The sequence below is a fragment of the Galleria mellonella genome, unplaced genomic scaffold (assembly GCF_026898425.1).
Source record: "Galleria mellonella isolate WM207_F2 unplaced genomic scaffold, CSIRO_AGI_GalMel_v1 utg78, whole genome shotgun sequence".
Classification (NCBI taxonomy): domain Eukaryota; kingdom Metazoa; phylum Arthropoda; class Insecta; order Lepidoptera; family Pyralidae; genus Galleria; species Galleria mellonella.
Genome location: NW_026442151.1, coordinates 1,076,759 through 1,100,168, shown reverse-complemented (window position 1 = coordinate 1,100,168; position 23,410 = coordinate 1,076,759). Strand labels below are relative to the sequence as shown.

The 23,410-nt window shown below is 31.1% G+C and overlaps 2 protein-coding genes across 2 annotated transcripts; one reads left to right on the top strand and one right to left on the bottom strand.

Annotated features, from left to right (window-relative positions):
- The first annotated feature begins 2,384 nt into the window (after positions 1 to 2,384).
- Positions 2,385 to 11,806, top strand: LOC113517280 (DNA-directed RNA polymerase III subunit RPC2). The gene is made up of 13 exons (XM_026901915.3): positions 2,385 to 2,553; positions 2,667 to 2,769; positions 3,065 to 3,396; positions 3,475 to 3,587; positions 4,157 to 4,332; positions 5,624 to 5,811; positions 6,166 to 6,550; positions 6,984 to 7,347; positions 7,614 to 8,072; positions 8,489 to 9,283; positions 9,542 to 9,678; positions 10,448 to 10,611; positions 11,536 to 11,806. The coding sequence occupies exons 2-13, from the start codon at positions 2,695 to 2,697 to the stop codon at positions 11,750 to 11,752; spliced, it is 3,405 nt and encodes a 1,134-aa protein (XP_026757716.2). The 5' UTR covers positions 2,385 to 2,553; positions 2,667 to 2,694; the 3' UTR covers positions 11,753 to 11,806.
- A 526-nt stretch (positions 11,807 to 12,332) lies between these two features.
- Positions 12,333 to 22,431, bottom strand: LOC113517508 (sphingomyelin phosphodiesterase 4). Its single transcript, XM_031912478.2, has 13 exons — positions 22,199 to 22,431; positions 21,758 to 22,057; positions 20,939 to 21,041; positions 20,206 to 20,422; positions 19,533 to 19,710; positions 18,289 to 18,581; positions 16,580 to 16,763; positions 16,375 to 16,496; positions 15,949 to 16,166; positions 14,894 to 15,024; positions 13,764 to 13,868; positions 13,540 to 13,662; positions 12,333 to 12,717 (listed from the first exon to the last, which is right to left on the bottom strand). The coding sequence occupies exons 1-13, from the start codon at positions 22,214 to 22,216 to the stop codon at positions 12,394 to 12,396; spliced, it is 2,316 nt and encodes a 771-aa protein (XP_031768338.2). The 5' UTR covers positions 22,217 to 22,431; the 3' UTR covers positions 12,333 to 12,393.
- Between the last annotated feature and the right edge of the window lie 979 nt (positions 22,432 to 23,410).

Genomic DNA, 23,410 nt, shown 5'->3' with positions numbered 1-23,410 from the left:
AAAGTAATAGTATATTACCATCGAATCAATTTGGTTTTCGCCGTGGATATTCAGCGCGCGAAAGTTTAGCGAACTTCTATGTCGACCTTAGTACTGCTTTGAATAACGATGAATATGTTCTATCTGTTTTTTTAGATGTCGTAGGAGCTTTTAACAATGTAAATTTAACAGTTCTATCTTCGATTTTATCCTCATTTCTTCCAATGAAACTTATCGAATGGATTTATAATTTTCTTAGTAATAGAGAAGTGTATGTTAAAGTAAATAGTAAATTAATAGGACCTAGGTTAAGCTCTAAAGGAGTATGTCAAGGTGGTATTCTAAGCCCGCTACTATATATTTTATATATCTATAAACTTAATTCAATTTTAGGAAACAGTGTGAACAACTTGCAATTTGCCGATGATTTATTAATTTATATAAAAGGAAAGAATATTATTGATATGCAATTAGTGTTAAATGAGTCATTAAAAAGACTTGAGAAATATTTTTCTCTTCTTTCCCTCGATATTAGTTTAACCAAAAGTAAAGTAGTTGTTTTTCATCAAGTTCATAAATATGTTCCATTAATGAATATTATATATAATAATCAAACTCTTCCAACAGACTGTAGCGTTAAATTTCTGGGGGTAATTTTTCATCAAAATTTAAAATGGGATCTATACGTTGATTGCTTAGTAGATCGTGCTTTAAGAGCCATTAATATAATAAGATCTGTAATTGGTCGTAACTGGGGAGCTGATCCTAAAATTATCCTTTTACTTTACAAATCTCTTGTTAGAAGTAATTTTGATTACGCTTTCTTTTGTTATGCCTCAGAACATAAATTAGTAGAAAAACTCGAAAAAATTCAAAATATGAATTTAAGACTTATTTTAGGTGCTATGTATACTTCTCCAATTATCTCAATGCAAGTAGAATGTAATTTGCCTCCTATCCTTCTTCGTTTCGAATACCTAAAACTCAAATTTCTCTTCAAAGTTTTTTCAGTTTCCAATAACCCACTCATACTCAAATTATTAAATTGCCCCATTTCTATGTTTTTGAATAAAACTATTGTCAATGATTTGAATTTACGAGATGAATATAACATCTATAGTAGTAAGATACTTCCTTGTTATAATGGCCTTTATGAGAGTAAGTTCTGTAAGATCAAAATTGTTATACGTAAAGACATAAAAGAAAAGCACGATATGTATGAGACTTTATCAGAATTTATTGACTACAGGCAGATATATACAGATGGTTCCAAAAATGCACTTAGCACTTCAGTGGCTTTTTACGATTTGTCAAATAGATTTGGTCACGGTTATAAAATTTCAACTTTGGCTAGTATTTACACAGCAGAAGCAAAAGCTATATTTTTAGCATTAGAATACATAGAAAAACAGGTACTATATTCGAAATGGATTATAATTACAGATAGTATGAGTGTTCTTATGGCATTAAAAAATAACACATTCATTTCATCATCAAACTACTTAATTCAAGAAATTCGTAATAAATATTATCATCTCTGTACTATATATGGAAAAGATATTATCTTCATCTAGACCCCTTCACATATTGGAGTGTTTGGGAATGAACAAGTAAACACTTTGGCTAAAATTATTAATTCAAGTGCTGCTCGTGTTCAAGATTTACCCCTTTGTTACTCAGATTGTAGTATTGGAATACATAAAATCGTTACAACTAAATGGGAGGAGCATTGGACTCAAATATTACAGACTAAAGGCAAATGGTACCGCAAAATTAATTGGCGTATTGGAAAACCGTGGTTCTGCAAAGGAAAGGACACAAACAGAAAATTTTACACCAATATTTGTAGATTACGAATCGGCCACGGACATTTCAACGAACACCTGCACCGAATGGGCATGATCGCTTCCCCATCATGCACATGGTGTAACTCAAATACAGCCCAAACTCTACATCACCTTTTTTTGATTGCTCTGAATTTGTCATTCAAAGACACATTATGTTTGACGAACTTAGGATTATCTTCAAAAAACCCGAAAATATCCCGCACTCAATCCCGATTCTCTTAAGATTTCCTTCTTGTTTCAAAGCTATTTTCACTTATATTACTACAACATTCAAGGAGCTATAAGAATACTTTTATTGAATTGCAAGACAATGATTTTTTATAATTATTTATTTTTAATTTGATAAATCCACTGGTTTAAGAAAACTCAAGAAAAGATATTTATGAAAATGTACTTACCGGATTTGACAAATGAAATATTGAAGATTATGACAATAATTGAAGCGACATTAGAAAAATAAAATTCCAGACAAATTATCTTCTTGAAGACTAGGCAGCATGGTCTCCGACCTTAGCCTGTTCCAAACGGAACAAACGTACTAAAAAAAAAAAATTGAGTAAGTAATCAAGTTGTTATTGTTTCTTTTGTAATTTATACAGGTTATGTTTTTGTCTATTTGTTTATTATAATTTATATAAATGCTAGTATAGTCACATTTATAAAAATTAAGGAAAAACTCAATTATGAAACAAATAATCATCACGTTTTGTATTACTATTTCAAGTTGGTAGGTACCTATTTGGAATTTGCAGGCATTGCTATTTTCAATACAGCAATATTGATGGATATATTATGTTCACGTGTATAACGTAAGACAATAATAATCATTGTTTGCTGTAGAAATAGGTTACTCATTACTTTTTAAACCATGGGCGAGCTGAATATGAAAAATAAAGAATGGGAGTCTACTAAAGGTTTACGAGAGCCAATAAAGGCAATAGAGGTTAGTAGAAAAATTATAGTCCATATATATAGAACTTAATACGAATTATTGACTTAACTATAAGATGTTTAGTAGTAGTAAAAATAGATTCTTTGATAATCTATTTTTGTACTACTAATTAATTCATTTAGAATGATTTTGTTTGATTCTGCTAGCATTAATATGTGTGCGATTACTAAGTATAGTAATCAATCCTAAAATGTTGGTAGTCACACTAATAGTAGCGGTATTTATAACCAGTAATATTTTTGAATTTGATTATTTATCAATAATATTTGTTTTACCTTTTTTGTAGGACAAATGGAAATTAGTTCCATCATTTTTACAAGTAAAAGGATTAGTGAAACAACATATTGACTCATTCAATTATTTTATAAACGTAGAAATAAAAAAAATTGTTCAAGCTAATGAAAAAGTATTTTGTGATGCAGACCCACTGTTTTATATTAAATACCTCAATGCATATGTGGGTACACCAGATCTTGAAGAAGGGTTTAATGTAACTAAGCCAACCACACCCCATGAATGTCGGCTAAGAGATATGACCTATTCAGCTCCTATTACTGTTGATATAGAATATATAAGAGGTAATCAACGAGTCATAAAAAATAAACAATTGATTGGAAGGTATGTGACTATTCTATTATATTGATATTAATGTTAATATAAAAAGTTGTTTAATATATACAATTCTTTTTTCACCAGGATGCCCCTGATGTTAAGATCATCAAATTGTGTACTGACAAATAAATCTGATTTTGAATTGGCACAGCTGAATGAATGTCCCCATGATCCAGGAGGTTACTTCATTATTAGAGGTATAGTTTATGATAAATGTTCATAATTATGAGATTTACCTACAATTATGTTTAAAATAACAATACTTTAAAGTCTCAGATCTAATAAAATATTGTAAAGAAGTTTTTGAAACTCAAATAGTTTTGAAAATTCCTCTAAAGTGTTTTATTGCATAAATTAAGTATACTATATTTTTTATGACATACCTGTTAATGAAACTACATGTTCATTCATATGTCCACTTACTGTGGATGTATATGTTTTATATGTGTATAGGATATACCTGTTTTCCTTAGATACCACAGTATATATATCCACTTACTAAAACTATGAAACTATATTATGAGTAGCACAGTACACTTAAATACTATTTTCTATCTTACAAATTTATATATATATATATATATATATATATATATATATATATATATATATATATATATATATATATATATATATATATATATATATATAAAATATAAATATGTTTGTTATCCTGTCATATTTAAACAGCTCAACAAATTTAATGCTATTTGGTACATGGATAGACCATATCCTAAATTAATTCATGCTTTCAATTTTCCTGCAGGACAAGAAAAAGTAATTTTAATACAAGAACAGTTATCCAGAAACCGGATGATTGTCGATGAATTTAAGGGTGCCATTCAGTGTCAGGTTACTAGTTCTACCCATGAGAAGAAAACTAGAACAAACGTTATAGTGAAAAATGGAAAATATGTTCTGCGCCATAATGCTCTTTCTGATGTAAGTTTCTGAAAATATATATAAAAATTGAACAAGTTAGAGTTGAAAGTAGAAAGTTCTGTACATAAAATAATCTGTAAACATATTTATATTGTGTTTACTAAAAATTTATTTGAATATCATAAAAATTAAACATTATGAGGGCTAAAATGAAACAAAAATTGTCTAAACTAGTATGTATGTTTTGTTAATGAATGCATGTGACAATTCTGTTTTCCATACAAGAAATTGAAGTTACGAAAATAGCAAAATGGACCTTCAGAAGTTTACTTGTTCCCTAATATTGCATTAAAAGAGATAAAATAACTATAATAAATAAATAAAAATAACTGTTTAAAATAGAATTATGTATAATTTTGTGACATTTTTCGAAATTTATTTTATATCCAGGTACAAAACATTAACTATGTTCATTTAAAACTAATTCCACTTCAAAAACTAAAAATTATTATAACTTGTTCAGCCAAATCAGCTTCGTGCTTATATTGTGTAGGTGAATGTCTGTCTAACTTGCTCTAACATATGTGTTATTATTATGATTATTCTCTATTACATTATCTATGTACATATATACTTTATAATATGAACATAGATAACCAAATATTTATATATATCTACATCCTTAGATTTTTAAAAATAAATCATATAAAAAAAGCAATATTCAAATGTATATTTTTTTATATGAATTATTACTTCATTACAATTCGAAATTCCCTATATTGAGTCATAATTTTAGTTAATGACTAGTTTGCATAACTTTGTTTTTAGACTTTTTTTTTTTTGATAATTTCTCTATAACTGTGGTATTTAGGAACATTGTTCTAAGTATTGTATTTATATAAAAACAAAAAGACTATAATATGCAAATGAAGCTCTTTCTTATGATTTTACACATGAAATAGTAGGCCCATTTTTTAAATTTTTAGTGTCCTTTTTGGATCCCTTAGTAAAGAAAATTAAAAAAGAATAAATTATAAATTTCAAATGAATAGCATTTGTAGTTGCTGTAACAAATGGACAGATGGACTAAGTTGGATCATAAGGGTTCCTTTCTGACATTTTGATTAATTTATAAACTGTTTGAGTGTATAAATAAATGAGAAATGAATAATTTATTTATATTTCTTTAAAATTATAATTTACGAAATACTACCTTATATTACATTATCTTGTCTTATATTATCTTGTGTATATAATAGTAGTTTCTATTGACTATATGTAATACAAAGGCAATATAAATATACAGTACATTTTATTCTACATCATAGTCTAATAATGTAAAATTTTAAAGGATATACCGATAGCAGTGGCATTCAAAGCAATGGGTATCTGCAGTGATCAAGAGATAATGCAACTGATTGGAAGCGACGATAATACAGTTAAGAAAATGGCCCCTTGTATTATGGATTGTCATAATTTAAAAATATTTACACAGAATCAAGCTCTTGCCTATATTGGTAGTAAACTCAAAGTTAAAAGGTAAATTTGATTTTTGTTTATGATTTTTAAATATTTATGTTTCTGTGTTAGCTGTGTAGTCCTGGCATTGAAACTCTCTCTTTTCCCGTGGGTGTCATAAGAGTCAACTAAGGGAACTTAATGGTCTAGGAATGGACAGCAGCATCTCTCTTAAACATCACCAAAGGCCTGATTGTGGTTGTCAACCCACCTGCCAAGCGTGGCAACTATGGGCAAAACTCTCCTTATGGAGAAGGCCTATGTTCAGCAGTGGACAGTTAAAGGCTGGTATAATAATAAAAAAATATTTGTGTTATTATAATATAAATAAATATTAATCTATACCATTACAAATGAAATTAATTGTCTTTATAGATTTCAGACAGTCAATTCGAAATGCCGCACCCCAGTGGATGAAGCTAGAGACCTTTTAGCAACAACTATTTTGGCGCATGTAACTGTTGAAAACTACAATTTTTATGTAAAGGCTATTTATTTAGCTATTATGGTGAAGAGAGTTATAGAGGCTGAGTCAAATAAAGCAGCCATAGATGATCCTGATTATTATGGAAACAAAAGACTTGAGCTTGCTGGGTCTTTACTCTCTCTTATGTTTGAAGATTTGTTTAAAAGGTTCAATTGGGAATTAAAGTCTATTGCAGAAAAAATCATTCCTAAAGTAAAGGCGGCGCCATTTGATGTTGTAAAACATATGAGACCTGATTTGATAGCAAATGGCTTATTTGCAGCTATTTCTACCGTAAGTACCTATTTAAGATAAAATTTTGCAGATTTTAAAATTTGATGTAAATTTATAAAATTGTTAGAAAGGTCAACAATTATATGAATTACCACATACATACGCTACGACAGATTATACAGAAGACTGAAGAGTATAATCTGCCACTATGCCTGGCGTTTGTGGACTATAAGAAAGCCTTTGATTCGGTCGAGACATAAGCGGTACTACAGTCCCTCCAGCGGTGCCAGGTTGACTATACGTATATTGAAGTGTTGAAGTATATGTACAGTAAGGCTGCGATGTCTATCCGAGTACGAGACAGGGTGACGTCATATCCCCGAAACTTCACAGTATAAAATAAACATGTAACAGTGGAAATCCACTTTTACAATGTTAATTTGCATCTGTAAATATAGATTAAAATACAACTACATCTATAAAATATTTACAGGGTAACTGGACTATCAAGCGGTTTAAAATGGAAAGGCATGGTGTAACTCAAGTTCTTAGTCGTCTTAGCTACATATCTGCATTAGGTATGATGACCAGGGTCAATTCACAATTTGAAAAAACAAGGAAAGTCTCTGGTCCGCGTTCCTTACAGCCTTCTCAATGGGGGATGTTGTGCCCCTCTGACACCCCGGAAGGTGAAGGATGTGGCCTTGTCAAAAATTTGGCATTAATGACGCACATTACAACTGAGTGCTCAGAAGACCCTATTGCTAGATTGGCATGTAACGCTGGTGTTGAAGATGTAAGGCTTCTGGGAGGTGAAGAAATTAATCATCCGGCAGTCTATATAGTGTTCCTTAATGGTAATTATTATCATTATATTTTTAAATTCATGGGCTCCTAATTACTGATATCATTAATCTTGATAAAATTCAAATTTTGAATTTATTTTATAATTATTTTATAATATAACAATAATAATTGGCATAAACATTTTCATCATCATATATATCATCGAGATTATCCAGCATCATGTTAATTACTATTTCAATTAATATTTCAGAACAAAAAAATTATTGTATTCAGCTGTTAAAAAAATCATCTTTATATATATATATTTTTTTTTCAGGTAACATTTTAGGAGTATCGAGACAATATAAAAGACTTATTAGGGTATTCAGAATGTTTAGAAGGCGTGGACTTATATCTGCATTTGTATCAATATATCCAAATCATAATCAAAGGACCGTCTACATATGCAGTGATGGCGGTAGGCTTTGCCGACCGTACATCATCGTAGAAAAAGGATGTCCATTAGTCCAACAAATTCATATAAATGAATTAAATAGAGGCATAAGAAAATTTCAAGATTTTTTGACTGATGGTCTTATTGAATATTTGGATGTGAACGAAGAAAATGACAGTCACATTGCGACAGTTGAAGCAGAGATTGATCCGTACGTGACAACGCATCTTGAAATAGAACCTTTTACAATTTTGGGTGTGTGTGCAGGCCTCGTGCCTTATCCGCATCATAACCAAAGTCCAAGAAACACTTATCAGTGTGCTATGGGAAAACAAGCAATGGGTAAGTGTCATGACTGCTCTAATGTCACATGGCCAGACGAAGGAATTACAATGGTGGGGAAAGCAGCTACATTACTCCACCATTGTGGTTAATTCGTTATGGTGCGGCAACTGATCTGACTTCATCCTTTCTTTCATCATTCATTGGTACATAGCAAGGATTGTTTTAAATGAATGCTATTTGAATGGTAACGTCGTATGCTATCTGTATGCATTGTATAACTATACTAGCATTATGAGTATCAGACATTTGATGTGACTATGTAGTATTTATTTTTTATTTATCTAGTGTACCTCGGCCTGCTCATAAAATGACAGTTTTTTTAGTGAATCGTAACGAAGCACTTCCTATTGTGACTGTTCATTGTCATTATCAATATTAATAAATAATCTATTACTGTTTTTACAATTTTATAGGAACCATCGGATACAACCAGAAAAACAGAATTGATACGCTGATGTATAATTTAGTATACCCACAATGTCCTATGGTTAAAACTAAAACGATCGAATTAACGAACTTTGACAAACTGCCTGCCGGTCAGAATGCTACGGTAGCCGTAATGAGTTATAGTGGATACGACATTGAAGATGCGCTGATTCTCAATCAAGCATCCATAGACCGTGGTTATGGCAGATGCCTCGTGTACAAAAGTGCCAAAACGACAATGAAAAGGTACAGCAACCAAACTTCAGACAGAATATGTGGTCCGTCAAGAGACGCCAGCACGGGGAAAGTGATTAGAGCACATGATTTATTAGATGCTGATGGCATTGCTGCACCGGGCGAAATGGTAGAAAACAGACAAGTTCTAATCAATAAGCAAATGCCTATAGCAACATTAACTCCCGTTCCTCAAGGTCAACCTCAACAGGTCGAATATAAAGAAGTTCCAATAACATATAAAGGAGCCGTGGAATCGTATATAGAAAAAGTAATGGTTTCGTCAAATTCTGAAGATGCATTACTTATTAAGATATTGCTACGACAAACTCGAGTTCCAGAAATCGGAGATAAGTTTAGTTCCCGGCATGGTCAAAAAGGTGTTACGGGGCTTATAGTACAACAAGAAGATATGCCTTTCAATGATAGAGGTATTTGCCCGGACATGATTATGAATCCTCATGGTTTTCCTTCTAGAATGACAGTTGGTAAAACTATAGAATTACTTGCTGGGAAAGCAGGGTTAATGGAAGGAAAATTTCATTATGGTAAGTAAATTGACATGTATTGGTCCAATTAATATCGTGCAGTAAATATTTATTCAAATGCTGTTATATTCAAGGACTTTATTTAGTAGATATAGTGATGAGTTGTTAAATAAATGGCTTTTAAATTATATTTCCATATAAATTGTACATGGCTACGCTAGAAATTAATATCTATCTATTTATTTATTTATCGTATCTATTTATTTTAGGGCTTAACCTATTTTTAATATTTTTAATTGAATTGCTATTTCATTTAAGGTACTGCATTCGGGGGATCGAAAGTTACAGACGTGTGCAAAGAATTGGAAAAGCATGGATACAACTACCACGGAAAAGATATTTTTTATTCAGGCTTAACAGGAGAACTTCTAGAGGCCTATATATATTCAGGTCCAGTAAGTATTTTAGAATCATTATAAGATCGTGATTTTAATATCTAATATTATAAATATAAAAGTGAGTTAGTTCGTTACATATTTGTTTTCATAACACTATAACAGCTTATATTATGAAATTTGGTATATGCATACTATATGCGATGGAAAAGGATATAGGCTATTTTTTATTTCGATCATAAAACATATCTTGGTCACGCGGATGAAGTTGTGGGAAAATGATAATTTTAAATAATTTGTTACTAACTTCAGTATATGCTTCAAATGTGGGAAAATTTGAAAGTTAACATTTTTTAAACCCTGTACCTATCCCAAAATTGTCTGTTGCCTTCGCCATGATGGCAGCGGTGTTTTCAGATATGCAAAAAAAACATCTCTGTGAGTACATGTTTTTGACCTTTTTGTCCTTGTGACCTTGTTATGTGACCTTTTTAGGGCGTTAGACCTTTCTGAAAAATAAATTTAAATACTCCAATGAATACAACAATCAAAGAAGTTAGGTATAGGAATAAAAATTTAAAATATAGTAATCAATAATTACGCGATTGGTATATGTTTAGCGCATCGTATATCCAAAAACGTTTCCTTTAATTTAATTAAGGAAAATATTATCTTATTAAACTTATTCTTGTATTAAATTTAATTAATAAGGGAATTCGGTTTCGTCCTTATCCTAGTATTCTCGGCCGTAAAATACTTTATTTCCAGTTTCGACAGTAATGTACCTTTATTAATATATATTTAACAATAAATAATTAATTTGCGACAGGTATATTATCAGAAGCTGAAACACATGGTGCAGGACAAGATGCATGCGCGTGCTCGTGGCCCACGAGCTGTCCTCACCCGCCAACCCACCGAGGGACGCTCGCGGGACGGCGGTCTACGACTCGGTGAAATGGAAAGAGATTGTCTTATTGGATACGGTGCTAGGTATTCCATATTACAATTATATTAAAGTCTAATAATAAACGGTTACTCCAGTTTTGTGGACGCCAGTAATCTAAAATCTTTTTAACCAAAAATATTATTATGGCTTCTGCCTAATGTATTATACCTCAAAGAACGATTTATATTTCTTGGTGAAGTGCAGTCATGCTTTGCGTACCACAAATAATCTTGCCAAACCAAATTCTTAATTTTTTTTTATTCATTGTAATTACCGTTTCCTTTATTCTGTAATGTTTCACTAAATTCGTCATATTTCCTTGTGTATGCTACATATATGTGTATGTATATATCTTAAATATTATTTGTCATAATATATAGTTTAGTGTATATATATTTGTTAATTTTGTGTAGATATTACATATTTTTTTTTTATTTTGTATTTACACATAAAAATTATTAGTTCACTCTTGCGCCATTTTATCACTCAAATATAAACAATACTGTAAATGTATTATTTTTACTGCAATAGATGAATTTTAAAAAATTACTATAAAGAAGTAATTATTCTTAGCCCCGTCCAAATATTCTATTGTACTTATAACGTAGGACGGGACATGAATCATTATCATTTTGCAAAAGTCATCAAAATAATGAATCGGCGATTATAGAAAAAGAAAATATGATAATGCAAAGAATACGGATTATCATCAAGCGTATTATTAGCGATTTGAATTGTTAACAAAGTTTTTTTTAATTCATCATACACTAAACGAAATTAGTAACAAATCAAAACATAAAATAAAATTAATAGTCTTTTTTTAGCAGACTGTTTATGGTTAGCTTAGTTACTTTTTTGATAAAATTTTCATTACATTCTATTCAAATAGATTATACATAAAAATATATAAAACTTATTAATAGACCTACTATAAACATATTTTTAAAATGTTTATAATTACGTTTCAGCATGCTACTAATGGAGCGTCTGATGCTTGCGTCGGATGCGTTTAGTGCAGACATCTGCGGCGCATGCGGTCGGCTCGCAAGCCGCGCGTGGTGTCACGCTTGTCGCTCGTCTGCCGCTGTCTCGACTGTCGACATGCCTTATGCTTGCAAGCTGCTATTTCAAGAACTCGCCTCTATGAATATCGTTCCGAAACTTACTCTAAAAAAATATTCATAACCATACTTTAAGAATACTAATAAATATATGCTATGTTATTATCTTTAGTGTTCATTATGGCTGTATTATATAAAGTATTACAATTTAGATAATTCGTCTATAATATACCTATGTGGTCCCGCTATAGAATAGGCCACCCCTTCCTTTCTCGTAGGTGTCGTACGAGGGGACAAAGGGAGGGCAAGGGATGGACAGGAGTGTCCTTCTTAAACATCTGCAAAACCTGACTGCGGTTGCCAATCCGTCTGCCAACTACTGGCAACCCCCCCCCCTTCCTCCCCTCCCTAGGGGAGGCTTATGTTCAGCAAGGGATATTTATATATTATAGGCTGATATGATATGATAATGATTATATCTATTTCTTATATGTTAAAGTTATAATGATATACGGTACTTAGTCTGCTTGTTATGTTGTGCTCTTATTTTCTATTGATATATTATTTTGGTAGGTTCGGACCACTTATGAACACCATACGATCATCCGATAACCGCTACTGGGAAAACCATTTATGTAGTTAACTTCCAGAGAATTTAGCAATAGAAAGTTTAGATTTTATATTTAGTGAAATAAAAGGCAAAGTTGAAGTATCAAAAATATGTTTTGTATTCAATATAGATAAATTACAATACTATTTTCATTATTACTTATTTATTCTTAACATTTTTAAACAAACTTTTGTAAAAATATAGAAAATCCAAAATAAAAACAAGAAAATGGTATAAGTAAATCCACTATATGAGAACAACCTAAACAGAGCATATCCTATAGCGGTCCAGACGACGAATGCTTGGGAACCCAGCCGTCTTAAGGACAGTCGCGCGGGGAGAATTTGGCTGACAACATTCTGATGGTTTGTTGCATCTTTCACATACATATGAATGGTACATGGTTTTTGTAATATTTCTCGGGCTACAAACCCCCAAAAATTGTCTTTATTCCAAAAAGTCGTTAATTCTTCCTGGAACTGAAAGAAAAATGTTTTACAAATTACAAGTTAAAAAAATAAAAATTTTCTCAATGAAATCGAAGTTGTAGGTAAAACTAAGATCTACTACGGCATAGAATGTATGAAGACAGAAATTTCGTGAAACAAAAATTCGAAAAAACAAATAATTTAGTCTCCCATACTAAATTAAAAGGTGTTAGAATAGGAGGATCAAAATATTTGTCATTTAAGGACCAATATTTCTTTGAAAAAATGTTAACTTTGACTAAAAAACACTCCCTTAAGAAGATACAAATGAATTGACAGTTCATGTCGAATTCATAACGAAGACCTGTCGATTTCGAAAACAAATATTTCTTCACGTTTCCGACTGATTATTAAGAAGTACCTACGAACTAAAATTGTAAGCATATTAAGTAAATTATTGCATAATTTACGTTTTAGTTCGTAGGCAGAGTACTTTTTAAATAATAAGTCAGTAAGTAACATTGAAAATTAAATTGTTTTGAAAATTACACATTATTGTTACATATTTGTTGAATTGATAATTACATATTAAAATCAAGTCAAACTAAAATTAAGAATATTCTTAAAAATATCCTATATAATGAAAAAATCCTATAACATAGAAATTACTCGACTTTAGATATCCATATATTCCATATAATGAATCTGCGTGAAACACTAATACGCGAAACAATATAACATCTTTTTTATGACACAATATTATACACAATTTATTGATTTAACAACGTAGTAAATACCTACGATCCCAAAAACAATTTTAATGAAACAAATAACATAGTCTTCAAACGATATTTTAATCTATATGTTACTTACCATTTCATTTATCCTTGAAGATATTTGGTACAACATTCTAACTAATATCGTGCTCTCATATGAAGTAATTGGCATTAGATCTGGATCACCCATATATTGAACTTCAGTCGGTTTACTTCTTAGCTGAAAGGTTAGGTATTCAGAATAATTAAAATCAAGATATTTGGAATAACATATTATAAATAATTCTAAAAATATATGCATTCAAAATTATTTTTACTTACTTTATTAGTAATATGCAATGGAAAATTTGAGGAGTTAGCGAATGAAGAATGTTCCAATGTGTCTTCAACTATTGGTTCTGGAGGCAGTATTGTGCTTTCATTGAACTGAAAGACAAACAATGTACTTTAAAATAAATATCTCAATAGAGATTAATATAACTGTAGTACTAGTTTATGACGTATCGATTAACACACTACGTCTTCGTCAAATATTCCTCTTTATGTTTTACCTTCCATCTCTTTAGTGCCTATTCACATAGACCGGCTCGAAGTAGAGCAGACTTTAATCGCGGTTAAAATAGAGTCTTAGTTATTATGGGAATAAGATTTATTTTTATATTTCATTATAATATTCTTAGAAAGTAAACTTAACGCACTTAGTATAAAACAATAAAGGAGCTAGCTCCGTTTGCGCAATCCCTGAATCCGTGTGGACCACTGCCGCACCAACAACTGCTATACGTTTCAACATAAAATAAATGTTATTATGTAACGAAATATCAGCAAATATTTCGATATAAGTTGTAAGTAAAACAATTTTATTATTTTACAGTATCCGCACCTACCATACATTATGTGAAACGGTTTGGTCAGCTCCGATCTGATATGAGCGTATAATCCACGCTTATTTGTGTGAAAAAAGCTCTCTCCGAGCTGGTCTGTGTGTAAAGACAGTTAATGTATTGTCAAAGTGTACAAAACTTTTTGAACTATATGTTCTAGCCAAAATATAGGTGAAATTTTTGTCTTCCTGACCTTAACCCAATTATTTAGGGTCCGCGTATATAAGTTATTTATTATATCCAAGGTTTTGGGTTTACGACCGGTCCTACCTGCTTGACGTCAACCCTCCGTGGGAATACCTTTGTTGATGGTATCCGCCACCTACGGTATGAAGGAAAGGATTGAGGAAAAAGGAGAGATGTTGGGAGTGAATAAATGAAGTTGGTAAAAAAGAAATAAAAGATTTATGGCGAAAAGGAAAATTGGGATACTGTATAGTAGATACTGATCAGAAACTACAATGGGTACAGGGGAGGCCGGATCGCCTACCCGTGTGCCCTTCAGAACTGGGCAGATCACTAGAAAACACCCTTGACAATTATATGTAATAATTTAATTATACTTACTCCAAAGATATTTGAAAAATGATGAATAGAGGCAGTTAAATAGGTTGGCACCTTTCTACTCTCCTCCAAAAGCATCTCATCCTCAAATTGGTTATCAATCATAAGCCAATGTTTTATACTACTCCAAATACCTAAAAATGATAATCATAATTTTTATTATAGACTAGGTGTTTACCGCGGCTAAGCTCGCGTGAATCAGTATATAATGTATCCTATGTGTTAAGATACAACCTATATGTGTATCGATTTTTATTCAAATCCATTTACCCGTCTAAGCGTGGTCGAATAATAAACATCCAATAAGTAAGAGTTGCAAATCAATGTTTATATAATAGAATAAAGTATGAAAGGGAAACCTTATTCTGAATGTAAATATATGAATACTATAAACAGTTCTTCCAGTATTATATTCCAATGAAACAAAAATAATTTTTCACGATCGATCCCCACACAATACAAACATTTGTATCAATCTGGGTGTTTTCTATGTACGTATAATATAAAAAAGTAAGTATTTCTATCAGTTATTCGGTATCGATACCACAAGTTCTGTTTTATTCGAGACTAGATGGCGCTGTGTAATATGTCCAGTGGTATTTATTTATTTATTTGTATGTATGTTATTATAATTTGACGATTTTTAGCAAAGAAAATCGACTCTATGTACTTAGATCTGCTTCTCACCACTTACTCATTGATTGTCACACATGTAATCGTTAAACACATCAAAAATAAAATAGTGGTAATATCCAATTTTACCTGAGATAACATGTATCTTAATCGGTATTTCCTCCTCAAAAGCACCTGTGCATACTCCAAATTTCATTTAAATTGTTATGAAAATTTAAAAATACATTGGAAACAATTTCAAAAAACTTTTCTTATTTTTAAAAGTAAAATTCAATTTTTATAATTTATGGATCAGTTGGAACTAAACTTACAATTGACTTGACACAACTTTAAATTTAGTTGTATACAAATTATCAACCCCTATATATATATATACGATTAGTAAGAGTAGTATATACGGTTAGTAGTTCAGTATTATTAGATACCTTGATTTTGTTGGCTGATCCTCTTGCAAATCTCATCAAAGTTTTTTTCTGAAATACTTTTAGCTGCAAGTATTCGCTGTACAAATTCCATTGCATATTGTTTCTTGTTGTCACTCCAAATGGGGTCATATTCATAATTTGCTGATAAATTTAGTTCAGATAGTGCTTGTTTTGCTATGGCAACCCATTTGTGTAAAGCCACACCATTATATGTGTAACTGTTATAAGAAAAAAATTTAGAATCAATATATTAATTTGTATATTATTGTCCAGAATTTATAAGAAAATATAAGAAAAGTGATAACATTCATTTCAGACATTTCGTCCATTAAAGTTAGTATACACCAACTGAAATATTAGAGTTAATAATTACAAAATATGCTTTATAATAATATGTTATGATAAATAAGGCGGACATTTAATTACCTTTGTTCAAAAGCTGAATTATTGTGACTGGTATCTGGAGTATGACTTAGGCCTGAAGATGTATCAGTCATTGCTTGTTCCAAATTCCATAAAACTGGAACTAAATGTTGCTGTGAGAATACCTATACAATATAAAATAAAACAATAAAGACATTTATTTTAACATATCAACAACAACAATTAGTATATATCATATTTAATATACCTTGCCGAGTCTGAATAACATAACTGCATTTTTATAGGCAGTCAAATCTAATCTTAGAAATCTTGGCAGTACTAATTGAAAGATGCAAGTGTATGAAGGAAAGTTCTCAGCTATATATTGAGTAAAGCTAGCATCCAAAGTACTGCTATTTCCTTCCTCTTGATTATTATTTGATGTTGGATATCTAGAAAAACAAATTAGCATTGGCATGTATTAGTTGTTATAAAATACTGTTATGTTAGTGGTTATTACCTACAATTTCACTCACGCGAAGTTTAAGGAGGGATAGTTCTTTTTATATATTAATAATAGTAAATAATCTAATGCCATTGTCGATGCCAATTTTCGCTGTGTAGTCCCACCATAGAACGGGCCACCCCATCTTTTCCCCTGGGTGTCATAACAGACAACAAAGTGAACTTAATGGTCGAGAGATAAACAGCAGCGTCCCTCTTAAAACGTCATTAAAACCTAACTGCGGCTGTCAACCTGCTTCCCAAGCGTGGCAACTACTGGCAAATCCCCAACAAAAGGAGGCCTATGTTGAACAGTAGGCAGTTAACGGCTAATATGACGACTACGAATCTAGTGCCATACTTAAACAGGACAACTGATTTTATTATTTAGTTTATTATAAATAACTATTACTGCCTGGGGGGAAAGGGATTGTTAGCAATAGAGATTGACAACCCAATTGTTAGCAATATACCATATTAGGTCGACCTCCACGTGGTTCCCCTGGAAACCATCGTGAACAATTCTTATTGAATTCGTCACGATGGGCTAACTGACCTCTTTCATCCTCACCAATCATCCATCAGTGGTGCCGCGCAGGTGTATACCGATAGCGCGGATGGGGTTACAATTCCATTATCACTCATTAAAAAAAAAACTATTACTGCCTTTTGCCATGGCGCACATAAAATTAACCTGCCTACGAGTACTTACAATAAAATATACTATATAAGTTCTTACTAATGTTTGTATTCCTATATAACAAAGAATATTTACATAAAGACACCCTATAAATTAAATATCAGAGGACATTACTCCCCAAAACTTATGACCCTTCTCTTCCGTGTCATCTGTCTGTAAAATCAAATTTGAATTTCACCAGAAGAACTGCAAGTGATTTATATTTTTGGTATTGTGTAAATATGTAAGATCGATGACAACACCATTTCGTTAGTGGCGAAGTAGCGAGCTGGAGTAAGTGTGCACCATTCTTAGGAATAAGAACCAATTTATTTGTTATTTTTGAGGAAAGCTTACAGCTATAATAATAATTAAATATGTATGACAAAAATAAGGGAATTAAAAGCTACTACATATAGTCAAAGAAAATTGGATCAGTTACAGTATAGATAAATAATACGTGTGCAAACACAAGCTAAACGTCGTTAAAATCAGAGAATGAATAATTTGCGATAGTTTTTCTTATATAACTCTTGCTTCTATTAAAAATATCGTATTCATTATCACTACTACATACATACATCATTGAAAACAGTGGAAGCCCATATTATGAAGCAATTACTTCTATACTGTGTGCAAATCAGTGAAATATTAAAGTATAAAGCGACGCGAGTTAGTACTAGGAACTTTAAGGGAAATTTTGCTCAACAAGGATGGATAATTGATCAGACCCCTGGCTCATTAACATCGCACCGGCCACTTTGTTCTGAAAGATTTATAAAATAGAAACAAACCTGTCCTGGTTTATATTGTTATCTGTATATCTCCAAGGCTGGATAAGACTCAACCACAATTCCAGAACCAGTCTGAATGAAGCATCCAATGGCCACGTAGTAACTAAATGTTTCACATAATGATATCCTTTCACACACATAATTTGTCGCGCATATTTACGGAGCGCGGAAGATCGAGACTCCAGATCTATTAAATGTTTCGCAGAATATGAATGTATATGTTTCACAAGTACCCGAACTGTCCTTACACGTTCTGGACTTGAAAATACTGTGGAGTAATTTTTCTGGTACATCTGAAAATACATAAATGTAGGTAATTATTTTTTTATATTAATATTAGTGACTGCTAGCACTTCGTGGAACTTTGAATACATGAAATTGAAAAATGTGAATAAGGGATCGAGGCCTAAAGAAATTTATTACAATAATTTAAAGCATAAGACATTCATATTAAAAGTCTACTTAAAATACTTTTACTTTTCCATAATTACTTTTTATAGTTTTAAATTGTGCAGTTTGTGCCCTTTTGGGGCAATTAGGATGAATAACTCTATCAGAGTCCATAATTTGTTCACTCTGTATGACTTCAGAAGTAGGAACAGTTGGCCTGCTTCTTTGCTTTTTCAAGATAAAATATACGCCAGTTTTTAAAATACACCTTTCTCTAAAGAAATTGTTGCAGTAGCTTTTGCATGATGCCGAAACAACCATACAGACAGATTGAGAACATTTCTAAAAACTTTTGTTTTGACATCTATTGATTTTATTGAGGGGCCTTAAAATTATTTTTTCTTAAATGTCAAATGTACAGACATCATCAAGTTACAATTTTATTATATTAGTATAAGATTGAGTACAAAATTATACATGTATATATATTTTTATTAATTATAGAATGTCACATAATATGTTAATAAAAAGCTATTCTATTTAATTTGAATGCCCTATGGATTACAAAGGGTTTTTTGAAAATTGAACTTAAAAACTGTATTATTAGAATTGGTCAAGTGAGTTACAGCTTGAGCCTTTTACTATTATATACAGTGAAACAGTTACAGACAGTGAAAGAGTTCAGTAATGACATTACGTTTATATAATAAAAGTTAATGTTGACTAGCCCTGACTTCATTCAATATACAAAGTTATGATCTAGTGTCATCATTGACCAAAATCAATGATGATTCTAAATCATTCATCATTGAAATAATAAGTAAAAAGATAATATTACATTTCAATGTACTTACATCAACATTGTTTGAATTGCATTGCTCCACACTCATCCAAATATCGATAAAGACCTGCAGTACTGTCTCTGAACGCCAAACTTCATTACGTGACTGAGACTGAGTTGTATGCTGATTATGTTGATTGGCCATACCAGATATATCAGATATCAGTAACAACGAAGGAGAGTAAAGAGGTCTATAAAAACAATTGTTAATATATAGATACAAAAATATTATCAAACAGCAATAATTATGTATCAATCACATAGGTATCAGTAAATGTAATATTATAATATTATGTATTATATATTTTTTTTATACCACAAAGGTGACAAACAAGCATACAGCTCATCTGATTGTAAATGGTCACTGAAGCCTATAGAAGCCCACAACACTCGGGGTGTCATGTGCACATTGTTGAACCTGAAGAAACTTTAATACCCTTTTCGAAGAGCCTCACTATACTGTACTTTTTAGAGAAAATCACTCCTCGGCAGGGAGCTAATTCCACAGCCTGAGCGTTCGCAGGAGGAAACTCCTGTAAAATCACACTGTATGTGACCATTTAGGTTCAAGCAAGTGAATTCTCTGTCGATGGGAAGCAGTGTAATGATAAAGGATGGCTTTGGGCATTATTTCAAACAATTCCTCAGAACACAATGGTAAAACATAAAATCTATAAACAAATCACCTGCTAGCAGTTTGCAAGGGTGCTGCCATGGGTACCTTTCCATTATAATTTGGTATATGCGGTAAGATAGGTATATTAGGATCAGATGGTAAAAAGTGTGTAAGATAATCACATGCCAATGCAAAATAAACACTATTCCAATTTTCCCAGGAACTTTTGTTTTGATTGTTATTAACTAAATGCAATGCAAAATTGAATATGTAATAGTCAAAGGGATCTGTTTAATACATATGTAAGGAATGTTGTTAAAATATTGATAATTACTAACAATATTAAGAGAAAGAATATGTAAAAATAAACAATACTATTAAAGGTATTATACTGTGTGATATAATCCCAAATTCAGCAAAGCTTATATTTTGAATACAAAACAACTACTAGATATACTTATTTTGTTAATAGATACATACAGATTTCTATTATATCCATCAATATTTGACAGTCACAGTGTTGTAGATATGCATACACTATTATCTTGCCTTACAATAGGTATTAATTTGATTTCTGCACAATACAAAAATTGGTTTTTGAGTACATATGTCTGGGTATTTTTTTATTTATAATAACTATTTACAAAAAAAGTTATTTGAGTATTTTTATCAATTGTTTAATACCCATAGTACAAGTACTTATTATTATGATAACCAATAGTTACTTGTTAAAAATACACATATTAATTTGGTTTTTATAGCTCTTATTTTATAAAAAATGATGTTTTATAAAAAAAGGATACTCAGTGCTAATGCTACAATATTCAGGGACTGTGAGTCCATAGTCAGCATATCTCCATAAAACTGAGGACATCTACCTCTGTCTAGAGTCATTTGCAAATCTAACTGAAAAATAATAAATAAAACATACATTAAAATAAATCATTGTAAAAAGTATTATTATTTAAAAATATACTTGACTCATCTAATATTTATATTCTATGGAATCTTATAATGTCAATTCAACATTTAATATCTTTAAGTATGAATAGCAAATTTTTTATAACATTAAACATATTTTATATAATGAGTTACCATAACAATTATAATATATAATCATATATTATAATCTCACAAATTTAATATTATTCAAATAACCTATTATTTAATCTATCAAAGAGAACTAAACCAACTTTTGGCAATATTATTGCTCTAGCAATTGCCATAGGGTGGGGGAAAATTGTTAGTAATGAAGAGGTTAGTCTTCATTGCTAATAATATACCATACCAGGTCGACCTCCATGCAGTCTCATTGTGGCGAATTTACCATAATGCCAACAGACCTGCTTTCATCCTTTTCTATCACTGGCGGCATACCAGTGAGAGGTGATGGACCATTATTACTACAGGTTGAGTAACCAATCCATTATCATCCATTAAAAACAAAAATTGTTATGAAAATTAATATACACATGACATTTGCCACGTTTTATCCTAGTTATATGGATGAAGTTGTTGATAAAAACTAGGGTGAACATACTTTAAGTTATTGTAATTAATTTTATAAATGATTTTCTTATAAATTATTATGGAATAATCTACAAATATAAATAGTAATTTACCGGTAAAACATTTATTGGCAAATTATACTTCAACAATGAATCTGACAAAAGTTTATAGCACAAGCGAAATATTGGTCCCAAAGGTTCTAGGAATCTTATCAAAGCCTCAAAGTCATATCTGTTTCCATCAAATGTTATTGTTCTTAGACCCCATCCGTTACTAAAAGTTGATGCAAAAATATTGTTCACCAATTGCGGAAATATAATTTGCAGATCTTTACTCGGTCCTGTATCTATAATTCTTGTCAGTTCTGCGAGTTTTTCTTGTAGTGGCAGATTGAGACATGTGTAAAATTGACTCTGCAAGGATTAAAAATAAATTTCTTCATTAATATGAGTTGGGAAAAGTAGCATATTTCTACACTACATAAACTAATTGTATGTTAAGAATATCAATTAAAGTTTTTTTTTCACAAGACTTGTAAAGACAATAATTTTTACCATTAAATCTTGAGCCATAATGAGGGTATGTAATTTTCTACAATTGATAATAAATGTTATTGAGATCCGTTTAAATAAACAGGATACAGTTTGAAAGTTATGATACTAAAATAAGTTACAGTTAAGAAAAAGTACTATCACGGATAAAATGACAAAAATTGAAATTAATATTAATAAATAAAAATAACGAGCAAATATTCATCAAGAAATCGCCGGATATTGACATTGACAGCTGGTAACGGTAATTGTCAACTTTGCTTTTTCTTAGAACAAGTTTATTTATTTTATAGGTAACAGATACCTAGGTATTTATGAATAAGTATTCATAAAGAATTTGCAATGAACATTCAAAAATAACACAACTGCTGTCAATCTTAATTTTTAGCTATCCAATCAACCTTCCTTTCTACATAAACTATGTCGAATAAGCAGTATCTTTCGTCCTCTTTTACTAATTATATATTTTTTTACTGGGTGATAATGGAATGGTAACCCCACACACGCCATCGGTATACACCGGCACGGGGGCACCAGTGAAAGGTGATAAGTAAGAATGAAGCAGGTTAGTTAGCCCATCGTGACGAATTCATACAAGTTTCAATACATGGTTTCCAGGGGGAACCACGTGGAGGTCGACTTAATAGGGCTTATTCCTAACAATGGGGCTGTCCTGGAAGGAATATTGGGAAAAAACAAGTACAATAAAAGGAAGATTTTATCGCCTTATACAACCCGATATTCCTTTCAAACCATGGTTTTGTAAATTAAAGCTTGGAAAGACCGCAACAACTATTATAACTCGTATGCGTCTAGGTCACGTATGCACACCTTCTCATTTATACAAGCTTGGTATTGTACAAAGTTCGTCGTGTAATTGCGGTGCTGAAGTGGCGGACTTGAATCATATATTCTTCTCATGTTCTAAATTTGACCACACCTCCCTTTTTAATCATCTCCGATCCATCCGTGTTCCATTCCCAACTTCTATTCTTACTCTACTTTCTTCCAATGATCCTATTATCTATAAAATATTATCTTCATATACAGTGAGTGTAGAAAGTATTCGTACACCTAAGGTTGTAATAAAAAAAATACGAATTTGATAGACTTTCTTTTATTTATCTAATTTAAATCAATACTATTAAATATTTTAACATTCCCGCACTTTGTTTATGATAATTTTTGTTTTTTAATAAAAAAAATTATACAACA

Bases quoted from the DNA above. Each gene is read 5' to 3' on its own strand.
- LOC113517280 (XM_026901915.3), top strand. From the start codon at position 2,695: ATGGGCGAGCTGAATATGAAAAATAAAGAATGGGAGTCTACTAAAGGT. The intron at 4,333-5,623 runs GTAAGTTTCTGA...AAAATTTTAAAG, and splicing joins GCCATAATGCTCTTTCTGAT to GATATACCGATAGCAGTGGC. The intron at 9,284-9,541 runs GTAAGTAAATTG...ATTTCATTTAAG, and splicing joins GGAAGGAAAATTTCATTATG to GTACTGCATTCGGGGGATCG.
- LOC113517508 (XM_031912478.2), bottom strand. The intron at 18,582-19,532 runs GTAAGTACATTG...ATGTATTTTCAG, and splicing joins GCAATTCAAACAATGTTGAT to ATGTACCAGAAAAATTACTC. The intron at 13,869-14,893 runs GTAAGTATAATT...TTTGTCTTTCAG, and splicing joins ATTTTTCAAATATCTTTGGA to TTCAATGAAAGCACAATACT.